Genomic DNA, 13,531 nt, shown 5'->3' with positions numbered 1-13,531 from the left:
AATGTATAGCAAATGCAACAAAGTCTTTCTTTTCTTGATAACTTTAAAATATATTTTATTCCCAAGTTTCAAACCTGCAATAGTGTTCAATAATCAATAGCTATATCTTGTATTTTAGTCAACGTAATTCCTTAACAAAGATAAGAATTATTCTAGTATTTCAAATAATAATAGCATATTCTAAAATGTATTGGCACATAACATATAGACTGGCTTGGTTTGGCACACAGTTTTACCATAAATTCGATAACATAAGAGTACAATATGTACCAAACAAATGATAATGGAATCCACTGAACATGACTCTCATAGGATGACAACATAAAATAAAATATTATGTTGTACATCAACATGTAAACACATTTAATCAGAGAAAAATTATTTTTGGACTTTTTGATAAATGGACACCCTTTTGGCTAGATGATAAGTACCGTTCCAAATGATTTTGGATCAAGCATGCATACAAAGATGTCTAGAATAAAATGACATTATACATTAATCAAATAATAACAACAACCACAGCTTAATTACATGAGTTCTCTCAAAATTAGACCAATGATTCCAATTAGCATTGCTCAAAATTTGTCATAATGATGCATGCCTTCTCCTAATAAATTTTGGGGATTCAGATGTCATCCCTATTTTTTGCCAGACATTTTGAGGTTTGGTCCACAGTGATACTCTGCAGTGAGGGTGAAGGAAGGGTTTTGGTTAACGATGATGCCAACTTTAATATAATTAAGCAAAATAAATTACTGGTACTCCCTTGTGGTGTGTTCTGGTCCTGATGCTTAATATATTCCCTTGCAACACACATAATAATCTGAGTGATAATGAAGGAATTTTTTTCTATTATGTCGTGGTAATTTTCTCTTTGACAGCTCTCAAATGTACATTGATTTTTTGGATTGGTAATAAAAGTGGCATGAAAATTACTTGATTTTTCTGATTGCCTGATGTGACATGGTGAATATCAAGCATCATGCTTAGGTTTGGTTTTCTTGCAAAAACAAAGTGTGGGGATTTCATGGATAATGTGATGCCATTTCAGGAAAATTCACTCATACATGATGGCACCTTACAAGGGAGTAATGGGAGGTTAATGATGACCAAGACAGAATGAAGTCATCAATAGACAGTGCCTTAGTAAATAAAAAACATCATTCTTAAATGAGAATGAGATTGGCATCTGTATTAATCTGTTATGCTTCTACAGACACTTTTTAAAACAATAATCCACAAATGACAGAGTCATAGCCTATTGCGTAGAGTATTTGGCACAAAGAAAGCAATTAGCCCCCCTACCCTGAATGTGGAAATTTTGTATGCCATAGGGCTTAGTATCAACTCTATCGTTGAAAAGCCAGTTGGGTTATTTAGGAGGCTAACCTGCTTGCATGAGAACACAAATGTCATGGATTCCAGTCCTATCACAAGCATGAGTATTGTCACTCTATTGCTTAAGGCTCTTGATGCACCTGATGACAAGCCAAGCGTGACTTATCAGCATCCCAGGGCCACAAAGATACACCCAGAGATAAACAAATCAAACTAACCTTCAGGCTTAAGACTAGAGGCTACCTAATTGTTTTATAAACATAATTTAAGGAATTCTTCATTGAAGTAACCAAATTTTGTAAAAATTAAAAAAAAGTTTCCATCAGCGATATTTTGTTAAAATACTTTGGATGAGCTCAGTTGTCTTTCAAGTACAAAATAAAACAAGTTACATTGCATACAATATTTTCCACTTGGCCTACAGAGGAGGATCACAGATTGGCAAAAATTACATAGGACCAGGAATGCAAGGGGACAGCAAAATTTGGCCCTGTGGCTGTTGCATTTGAGAGAAATTCCAATGTATTGTAGTCATTTTATGCATAGTAATGTGGGATCGTACTTTATGTGCACTCTCTTTACTTCCAAGTGAGCAGCTGGAAACTTATTGAAGAAATAAAGACGGGAACGATTGAATTACATGAGGTAAATTGTTTTACCAATACAATGTTATAATTTGGAGAGTGCTATCCATGGCAAGGAAAGTTAACACTCACAGAAATGTGCATGTTCAATCATGAATTGTATTCAAATGGCAACTGCTATTTGTTGTAGAACTGAGCATAATTAAAATTAAAACTATTCAAAATTTTTCCTTGCTCAGACAGTTACATGAAGTATCATCTGTATTCACATGCATGATGAACAAAACAAAATTGAGATACTGGCCGGTAGCAATCTGAAAGATTCAGTTAAGAGTTTTGAAGGTAATATTTGAAAAATAGTGTTTGTTTGCTATACTTTAAGTAATTCATAGTATAGATAGGTAGTATTGTTTCAACCATTACTTCATGAAAGTGGTGAGATACTCAGAACTGGTGATCACTTATCCTCCAGAACACAATGGTGAGGTGAACTTACATACTTTTTAACTTCCTGGGCAAGCAAAAACTGGGAGAAAATTTACACAGGAAGGCAATTCTCATGGACAGCTACTATCGTATGAGTCAATCAATTTGAAATATCAGCATATTTTTGTATGACCCACCTAAAGCAAAGTTAACTTGATACTATATTATCCAATAGTTGAGTTCAAAGTGCTCAGAACTCTTAAATGATTATTTATGAATAGAACATATACCAGGTTGAATTTAAATCACTCGGCCAAATGCATATAAAGGCTGAAATTTTATGCTTATGCCATGCACATAATGTCCTTATGTTAGTAAACTGCATGAAGGAAATGTGCATATAACATATTAGGTGTTGTGTCATAATGTGAGCACAGATTTTAAGGAATTATGTCAGATCAGAAGTTAATTGAGAAATAAATGTCTGAAACTGGAGAGGTTTGACGAAAATAAAAATGAGTAAATAAAATAATCTCATGTATTAAACTAAGCCAAAGTTCCTTTTTAAATAAAAACGAATGCTCTCATAAACCACATACTCCCATCATTTAAAGATAATGGCACTCATTAGCATGTAGCTTTTCAATCAAAGACCCAAGTACCAGTACTTGCAGACAAGTAGCATACTTTGAAAATGCAATCACCTTTGCAGTCTTACTGAGTTTAAAATTTCATTGGCAATAAAAATGAATACTCTTTCTAATCATACAGTTGTTTTCAAAGGACTTGATTGTTGCAGATAAAAACTGGATATCCTAAGTTCAAAATATTTTTATCCAGCATTAGCATGTAATATACCATCTTTATGCCTATAAGACATCTACAAGTTGGACTTGCAGCAGTCATTTCAAATATGTATTTAAATCCTTATTTGACAGTTTTTAGCAAGCATGATGGTTCATGACCAGAAAAATAACAACTTATTCACCCACTCATAAAAATGAGTTATTGGAAATAGATTTAGCACTGTACATTAGTGCAGGTGTGTGGTCAGATGTTTGGAGAGGTAATCAGCCCTAGCAAAGCGCTTAGAACAGACATTGCATCGATATGGGCGCTCTCCTGTATGGATTCTCAAGTGGCGTGTCATATCACTCTTACCTCCAAATGCACGGCCACAAACAGAACATTCAAATGGACGCTCACCAGTGTGCTTGCGCACATGTAAGCGTAGGTTCTCACGGGAGCGGAATCCCTTCCTGCAAAAGGGGCAATCCAAATAGGAACGGCTGGCACTATCCTTTGCTTGAGCTGGACCAGGTTCATCTTCCTCTTCCTGCTCTGTGTCTTGAGCTGCACCAGCATTGTGCATTGATGTGGATGTCCTTAAAAGGAGCTCCCAAAGTTGCGATGTATCCTGATTAGCAACACTGGTTGCATTGCTATCTTGCTGAGTGGCATCTCCTCCTTTCTCTGGGAATGTGGCAGTTCTATTTCCTCTCTCTGGCCAGGGTGCTATCCAAGGCTGCTGATTGTCTTCTCCATTGTTCTCAGATACCCTTTCATCTGCTCTGCTTACATCTTCATTAATTTCAGTCTCCAATGAATTCTTCCAGTCCATATCATTGCTTTCTTCTACTTCATTGACTTCTACATTGATCTGCGGAGATGGTGATATACCCACATTTGAATTTGGCTCATCTTCCTTGGATGAATAACTTTTTGACCTCAATCGATCTAAAGTGTGATTCAAACGGTGTTTTTTGAAAGATTTCAAATAACGGAAGCGCATACCGCAAGCATCACACCTAAATGGCTTCTCAGCTGGGGGTCTAGCACGGTGGTCCTGCTCCCGGTGGCGTGCAAAAGCAGAGCCATACTTGTAGCTCTGGCCACATTGATCACAGCGGAATGGCTTTTCATTGCTCTCCTTTCCTGTGTGACTTTCACCTTCACATGCCCCCTCTTCCATGCTCAGAGAATGGCTCTCCATGTGGTTTGACAATTCTGTCCTGGTCCTAAAGAAACAGCTGCACACAGAACATTTCAGGATTCCCAAACCAATTCCCTCATAATCTTTCTCTGAAATCTTATCTTCTTTAGAAGAAGAACACAACAAATAATCAGCATTTTCCTTATCATTTAGTTTCTGCATTGATGGCTCAGGGCTAGGAGAAAGAGTACTGAAGGCAAAGTTTGACATTGAAGAGAGAAAGTGATGAAATACAGGTTCATTTTGTGAATCAGGCTCAGGGTTACAGGAAGGGCCTTTTGGTGACAGCTGCTTTGAGAGATTTTTAACCTTTTTAGAATTTGTGGTAAAAGGATACTGGGACATTTTTTCAGAGTTAGATAACAATGGGTTAGTAGCATGCAATGGATATGTGAGAGGAATTCGTCTCATCAGGTGATGATGAAGTATAGGGGAAGTTAAAAGAGATGAATTTCCAGCAAATTGAGGAGCAGTGAAAGAGATGGCAGCAGCATCTTTTTGGACACCATATGCTGGGATATCCTCTGCTGGTACACCAACATTTGATATACAGCAACCATTCTTCAACAAAGATTCAGAGCCAAATTCCTGAAAAAAAATTACAGTCAAAATTAAATGAAGATTTTTAATGAGTACATTATATGCAATCAGAAAAAAATGTGATGCTAGATTTCAGTATAATGGAGAACAATAAATAGGACTTGAAGATATTTTACCAATTTTGAATTATAATTCCAGAAATTAGTATTTCCAATATTGCAACTAAAACAAATGTACCAACTTTAACTCCAGAGAGAAATCACTACTTTCCATTTACCTTCATTCTAGCAAGAATTGATACTACTTACCAGCCTGCCACCTAAAGTTGGTAATGGAAATGAATAATCACCACATAGCTACCTAGGGAGGTAATGGAAAAAGCCAAGTGTGAGACCTATAATAAAAGTGGAAAAGCCTGCTTCAGTAGCTGACTTGTGCCCCATTTCCAAACTTAATGCTATCTCAATAGCTCTTGAGAGTCTACCCAAAGTGCCCAAGTATTTGAGAAACATCATATGAGAGATTTTAATTAATACAACCTACATTTTAAAGTGATTAATACTTGGACTACATCATTGAAAGTCACTCACTAAAAAGCTATGGGTAGAAGGAAAACTACTTTCATTTCCCTAATTGACTTTGTCATAGTCTATCAGCTTCTGCCTAACAAAATAAAGAGTTTAACTTCTGAAGTTCCAATTTGAACAAGTTTGGCTCATATTGAATTTGAAGCAAGGCAGTAAGGGGTTAAAATGTTTCCAGATCTTGAGGGCCTAGGTCCTCCTAGTGCCTTTGAGTCCTCTTTCATTGCTAATAGTCTGAGATATAAAGTTATTATTGAATATAGCATACATAAGTTGTATGATAGTTGAACATTTTTCTCCACCAACTAAACTAGGTGAAGCAATTGTCTTGATGCAGCACTGAAGATGATTTGAGAGATTTTTAAGAGGCATCATGAAAATTTTCAGTTTTTCACACTTCTACAGTTCAATTATTCCATTAAATTATTTTAGTAGGTATAGACAAAAATTACCTCAGAATAATTCCCACTGAAATGATGAATGTGACACACCACACCAAAAAATCTTGACTGGACCTAATTTATCAGTCTGTTCCAGGAACTATGCATAATTGAATGAGGTCGCCTATAATAAGGTAAGTAACATGTTACTTGTGCAACTCTGGCATAAATTGTACCTCCACATTTTCACCCACAATATTCTTTTGCAACAATTATATTTCCTTTGACTACCAAGATCTACTTAATGGAGATATGCTAAGTTAAACCTCCAGTAGCTATGAGTTCTTAATTTTTTCCACATTCATTTTTAACCCTTGTAAAAATTATGATGGATTAGATAGATATTAAGCATAGCCCATAACTTTGCCTGGCTTCAAACTTCTAGGAGGAAATATACAATTTTCACTCAATACCATCATACTTTATAAAGTAAAATTCTGTGATTTGAGGTCTAAGATTGACTCATCTTATCCCCTATACTACTGGGCAATATCAATTTAAAGCCTTCCTTATTTGCGATTCTAGTGGGTGGAATACTTTACCTTTGGTTATAAGAAATTCAGCCAGTTCAAGGAAAAGCTATTTACTAAAATTATAAATTTACATTTACTTAATGAACCAAATATACATTTGACTATGCTTTTTTTGACTGAATTTTTACATATGTTTTATTTGAGTTAATTAACTCTGTTATGGGTTACCTAACATTGAGTAAAATACACAATATAAGTCTCCTTTCTACACATGCAGTGCCTGGCTCTGTCCTGTACGCAGGCTACCCTAACTGCCTCTCAAGGATCAATGGCACCACACACTAAGAAGTTACACATAGCTCTGACATGACTGTCAACACTCTTAATTACAAGGTAGTTGAAGACTGCTGATGTTCCTCCTTCTATCCAAGTCTCTCGCACAAGACACAGCTGCCAAATTTTGCTTTACATTTTCTATCAATCCTACTTCTATTCCTTAAATGACAATGAGATTAGATAAATGCAAATTTTATAGGACGCTCAACAATTGTAAATTAGGGGAAACTATGGGAGGGAGGAAGGGTAGGCCAAAAGTAAACCAATAACTGTCAAGAAGACTATTTTCTAATCAGTCCTATGATATTTCTTTTTTTTAAATTATGGCTTATTAGGTATTAAATAATGTCAGCAGATCATCTAGATTAGGAACCTCTCCAACCTCATTACATATGATTTTCCTGTTTTTCAGCCTCTCAAAATCCTTAACCCAAATTTTCTCAAGAAATCATGTGTAAGCATCAACTTTTAGAATGATGTAATAAATAAAAAACACAATCCTGTAAAATTAACACACGTGGCAATAGTTCAATCATCCATTTATGATTTTATTGCTCATTCTTTAGCTAAAAGAAGAAATTTGATATTTATTTGAACTACAAGGTTGCATCTGAAGGCACAAAAGAACCAATTAATTGTGTTGTAAAATGATCACTAATAGACAACTTCATTAACTTATCCCCAAAGCTATGATTATTTTTAGGCCTCCAATGTCAAATGATAGATGCTCAAAATATAGAATGTACAAGTCCCATTTTTGTTAAGAGGGAGGACACTCACATGAGACCTGTTTTCTGACACCTTTACCTAAAGTCATTCCAGTTATACTAGCATTGCACACACAATTGTGATGTATTTAAGGAAAAACTGGCATTTTAATTATTTAATAAAAATTTATTTACTACATAGACAATTTCTTCGCCAACAAAGCAATGAGCTTGATTAAAAATAAATATGATATTGAGGTTTGCAATTTGGTTACATAAATACCAGTTCTTCCTTAAATATATTATCAGATAATTTGCTTCTATATCAATGTTAAAAATTAAGTCCAAAATCTATGTTTCAATTATTTTGAAGTCTCCGGGATCCTAAAAAATAGTTTGCACAGCAATGTTGTTAAAACTTAAAAGTTCACACAATTTTTTGAAAATAGTTATTTCATGCCCAATATGAGCATATGATATATGCCACCTAGAATTCATCACTAAATCTGAAAAAAAGAAGAAACTAATTATGAAATAAATACCAAGCAATTGGTGACATGGCCATCATGGGATTGAAATAATATTTTACTATGAACATGCCAGATTATAAAATAACACTATATTTTGGCAGCCACCTAATTGCACCAGGAGAGAATATTAAAAGATCATTAGGTCAATAATATAGAACAAGACTGAGAAAAGCTGATGTATGGATATTGTATTATTTGACTTTTGTATTTGTTCCATTGTACAGAATTTATTGAGTAAAGATTTTGTTGAGTTGTCACAGTAAGTTGCTCGAATTTGTCATGTTCCATATCAAGCAGAACCCAACACAGGAATAAAGCTATATAAACAATTAGCATATAAGAAATTGAGTATGTATCACTTGGCAACTTGAAACTCTTAGTATAATACAGCTTGAAATACAAATAAAGAGTTCACATGACTATTATCATTGCTATAAAGTTATCTATCAATCACTCATAAAGAGGTCACATCCACAGATGAAAAATATGCATTACAGTACTTAATTTGCCACCATAAGCCAAGTGTGACCACATCTGAAGTTCTTCCAAATTCAAACTGTTAACTAGGCACTACTTACTTCATATGTGTGGATTTGGAAATAGCCAACACAATTTCCATTATTCATAAACAAGTATATAAATAACCAGTTTTCGCTTATGAATAGGACCAATTCGGACTCCAGGGCCCATATGCTACATGCACAGAATTAATGCCTGAACTGGTTGAATTTAACTATGGCAAATTTAAAAGTATTTCTAACTAAAATGCTTACACCATATAAAGAACTTTGCTTAAAGTATCATTTGACAAAGTCAAATAAATGATAAGAAGGGTCAAAGACACTGTAGGAAATACAATAGATCATGGCACCAAATCACCTGGGGTGATATCAATTCATCTCTATCTCCTCAGTATGTTACATAACCTGACTTCATAAGAGCCATCTCTACTGGAAACTTCAACTTTCTCAATCAACATTGGCTTACACTGTTTTCGAACTGATCGTCAACAACACCAGTATTGTGCATAGAATACAATTTGGATGAATTTACGATTGCGTGTGATTTTATACTTGCAGCACAAAATGATGAATCATCTTCTAATTCAACCATAAAGTATGCTTGCATGCTAACTGGTATGTTGTACTCATTACCTCACTATCAGTTTGTTGCATCAGGATATTGACATATCAAATCAGCATTAAGTCATTAAATAAAATGAGATTTTGTACAGCATTTTATTTGTCAAAATTTATACAGCTATGATATGCATTTTTGTTCGAAAGAGCATAAAAATAAAGCATTGCAAAATGGCAAACATATAATTTCTATAATATATTGTATGAAAAAAGCAAATATCACATAAAAAAAATAAGATACAAGCACAAGATTATGCAACTGACTTAGAATGAAAAGCAGATCCTTACTAGTGCATTCCAGATAGGACATGGATATAATAATCTATGATCAGGAACATGTATCACTTATAAAAAACTACTAAAATCCACCTATTACACCTATGTCGTAAACAAGAATTCTGTCAGGTTTGATTGGGAATTTTAAACAGGAACTTCAGCACAACTATGAATAAAACATTACTTGTCCATAATTGCGGAAAATTAAAACTCATGTCAATGGTCACAGCTAGACTATAGGTCAACGCTACAGCCAGACTGTTGCTGCGATTAAAATAAAAAATCAAAGATGTAGTATGATTGGTATGAGAAAACCACATTATACTTCCAAGCAAACAATAAATATCACTGGGTTCTTGAAAATAATCACTTAAACACAATCATTCAAGAATCCCAAACAGCTTCATCACTAACCAAAGAGTTAAAATTTGCCTGCACCAAGCCACTTTAAAAGGTTTTTCTACATAAGGATGCAATTTCTCTCACCAGATTTAGAGATACTGGTCAAAAAGGGGCTGAATAAAAATATTTTTGACCATTAGTTGGTGTCCAGGATTACTGTTGTGCACTGAAGACAAATTAATTCCAAAATGTCTTTCATATTAACATGTGTACACCACTTAGGGTGTCCAATGTCAATGGAAGGTTTCTTGCAAAATGACCCTGAGCTACTCCTACTTCTTGATATATTTCTAGGTATTGAATACATATACAACTGATGATGATTTCAAGTGTAATATAAATCACCTAATAAAATGTATCCATAAATAAAATTGAATAGAGGAGCTTCTTTCAAATGGGTAAGCACTCAAATAACCTTGTGGTTAAACATTAGTAACATTTCCTTTAAAAATTGAATAAATCCTTTGCACAACATACACAGTATTAAAGACCTTTACAAATAAACTGTGGATAAGAAAGCATCACAAACTATCACAGATTTACCTTATAAGTCCTTTTACTCTCAAGAATATGTTTTTCTTTTCACACACATTAACAACTCACATCCTTGGTTAGCATCAGAACACTAGATCAAAAAAGCATCTTAACTTTTCCATCTTCACGCTTAGAAAAATACTTTTCACACACTCCATACACCACTAGAAAGACCATTCGAAGAAGGCAAACCACAGCCAGCACATTTGCTACAGTTTCCCACCAAATATGGGTATGCAATCGCCTCCATGTCTTGCAGCTCATAAAGTTTAATGATTGCTCTATGATATTTACCATCTTTTTTATGTCAACAAAGGATTATAAAATACACAAATATGCCGCTAATTTCATGGCATTTGTATGCAGGAAAATAACTAAATATAAGACATTTGGTATCCTACCTATGCTCATTAACATCATACAACAGTCATGTTTCACACAACACAACAATTTTTCACTAATAGTATAATCACCAAAAGTAACTGCAAATATCTTTCTATTGACATTTTATTAGATGTGTCATAATTTCCTTATGCCAATATCAGTAAACTCAATGAAAATGAATATGGTAATTCAAATTCACGGCTCTACAAAAAACTCTTTGCCAATGCCTACCTCATATCTCCACGTAAGAATATTGACAATCATGGCAGTGGCTGCTGCTACAACAGTATTTAAAAAATTGCCTTTCTGTTGGCAGTTACATCACAAAGCATTTCCAATATTTCTTAAAGAAGTTTCTGCTGATACCCAACTGGAATGGTCACTTATGTTACATATCACATTGCTATCATTTTTATCAAGTCACTTAGTTTTGGTCTCTTGTGTCTGTGGCTGACAGTTTGGGCTGCTGAAGAAGCAATTATTGACTCAACAACTTGCATTTCATACTACTTGAAGTAAACAACAGCAAAAACCAGAGAAAAGTAATACTCAAATCAACCATTGCTAGCAAGCATTTTACAAATTCCTTTAGTGGACTAAGTTGGTAGGTATATGCACAAGCCGTCATGTAAATTATTGAATCAAGCATGACCTTCACAGTATATTTCCACAAATGGCTCATTATCACATTTTAATATGCACTAAATGTGCATACAAAAGAGAGAACAAACATCAAGTACTAAAAAGATAAGTTACAAAAACCACAGACTAATTGACAAAAGTATGCAACTACAGTTGCACATGGTGCAAATCACATTGGATTGAAAATCAGGTAAATAAGATGAGACAAAGAAATTATTGTAAAAACCAATATCATCACACCAAAAACATAGGTTGTATGGCGATATGGTTATGAGTAATATGGACATATTATAAATAACTTGAAGTCATGGATACTTTCACTGAATGCAAAGTGCAAAACTTGTGCTACCAATGCACTAAATTCTAACTGAACGTATACCATGTAGGAACTTTCACTAATACTGAAGAAATGAAGGTATACTTCAACAAAAAGTCCTTAGGATATGCTGTATACACATTACTCTATTTATCACTCATCCCCATACCGACTCATAACCCTCTGTTTGAGAGAATGATTTTAAGTATTTAGCTCCGTTAATATTTAGCATAATTTTAGATAACACCCCTGTTTGCCCCACTTTAACTGCCACTGATCACAGACATTTTGGAACTTCGCTTAAGTTTGATGTGTTGTCACAATCACAGAATAATTATGCCACATGCATCAAAGAAAGAACATTTCCTTTTAATATTCCTTTCTATCACAACACAAAGATGCCACCCTAACACTTACGTATAATTGAAAATCCAACTTTTAATAGTTCCTATGTTTATTCATAAAAAAAATCACTACCATTAATCGTCAGAATACAAATGGACCCTGTACTCCTGTCAAATATAAATATTTTACAGTTTAGTATACGTAACAATCTGTTCACATAATTTCCTCCATTTCAGTGAAATTCATAAATTTTCACACCAGCAAATAACATTCACAGTGTCATGCAACAAAGGCATTCTTGGCAAATTTTAGGTTGTGAGGGAATGGTTGTCATCACATGCTTTAAATGATGACAACTGTTCAAAGTAAGTACATTTATGCTCCATGCTTTTCATTTAACCAAAAAGCTCATTGCAACAGATCAGCCTGCAATGAATGCAGAAAATACTTAGGCAATATGATTTTTTACCTCATCACTTGTTGGTTAAGACATCAAATATTCTTTAAGTTGGAAAACAATACAAGCCCATGAAAACTGCTAATTGTGCTACATACACTCACAACCTATTTAGGCATTGTGTAATACACACCTTTCTCTTAAAAAGGTATCATCACTCTGTGCATATACAAATAATAATTAAAATAAAATTGTCATTATTCTAAAATTTCTTAACTCTTTATAAGTAGGTATTACAATGTTCTCTAAGGCTGGACTCAATGGCCAAAAGAGTGGTGTTGATAATGAGGCTACTGCTCACGGAGCAACTTTATTAAATCCTTAGTGATTATTGCTTATCTTTCATTCTCATGGTCTATTCTTCTTGGTGCCAATTGAATATAATACATACTAAGTTAATAAATATAATAGAAATATCAAGAAATGGACATCTGATTCATCCAATTCTAGCTATGATAAAGATCATCTTTGTGACTATAAAATGCCTAAGTTTCGGATTTCTACCACTAAACTTATGCCATAAGAATAATAAAAAATTTACTCAAATGTATCTCACTAAAAATTTTGCTATGATAAAGTGGAAAAAAAAGAAAAAAGTCATTTCTAAAATGCTCACATCCCAATGCATGAAATGTTCATATCACTGTGATTATGAATTATAAACCCACACCATCCATTCTCCTGATATCATTCACATCACTCACTAGAGGATACATATTAATATTTATGCCACTTTTTAAGCTTTACAACATGTAATTTTCATAAAAATGGATGCTCCTATGTTACGGTGAACATTTATCACATTTTTATCTATCAAAAAAATAGCTCCCATAAAATGTAACAGCTTTAAACTAAAAAACAAAAAAATCTTTACCAGGTTTAAGTAACATAATCGCACAGCAGCCTTATAAATATTGTCATATGAAAGGCCACTACATCATGAAGACAGCGTCTACCACTAAAAGCATAAAAATATACAACAATCCTGAAAATACTTGCACACAAAACATCATTATACAACCCATGTATCCACAGATTTATAGCATGATGTCGAATTGTTTTACTGTCAGCTTGTGAGGGATAAT

The 13,531-nt window shown here is 34.0% G+C and overlaps 1 protein-coding gene across 1 annotated transcript in view; it reads right to left on the bottom strand.

Moving 5' to 3' along the window:
• Positions 1–1,667: 1,667 nt before the first annotated feature.
• Positions 1,668–13,531, bottom strand: part of LOC139686070 (zinc finger protein 37-like) — a 79,201-nt gene continuing 67,337 nt past the window's right edge. Inside the window, exon 4 of the mRNA XM_071583187.1 lies at positions 1,668–4,929. Within this exon, the coding sequence (XP_071439288.1) occupies positions 3,382–4,929 (1,548 nt within the window). The 3' untranslated portion in view covers positions 1,668–3,381. The remainder of the gene's footprint in view (positions 4,930–13,531) is intronic.

The sequence above is a fragment of the Hetaerina americana genome, unplaced genomic scaffold, assembly GCF_022747635.1.
Source record: "Hetaerina americana unplaced genomic scaffold, ioHetAmer1.1.p SCAF_13, whole genome shotgun sequence".
Classification (NCBI taxonomy): Eukaryota; Metazoa; Arthropoda; class Insecta; order Odonata; family Calopterygidae; genus Hetaerina; species Hetaerina americana.
This window is presented reverse-complemented; position numbering and strand designations above follow the sequence as displayed.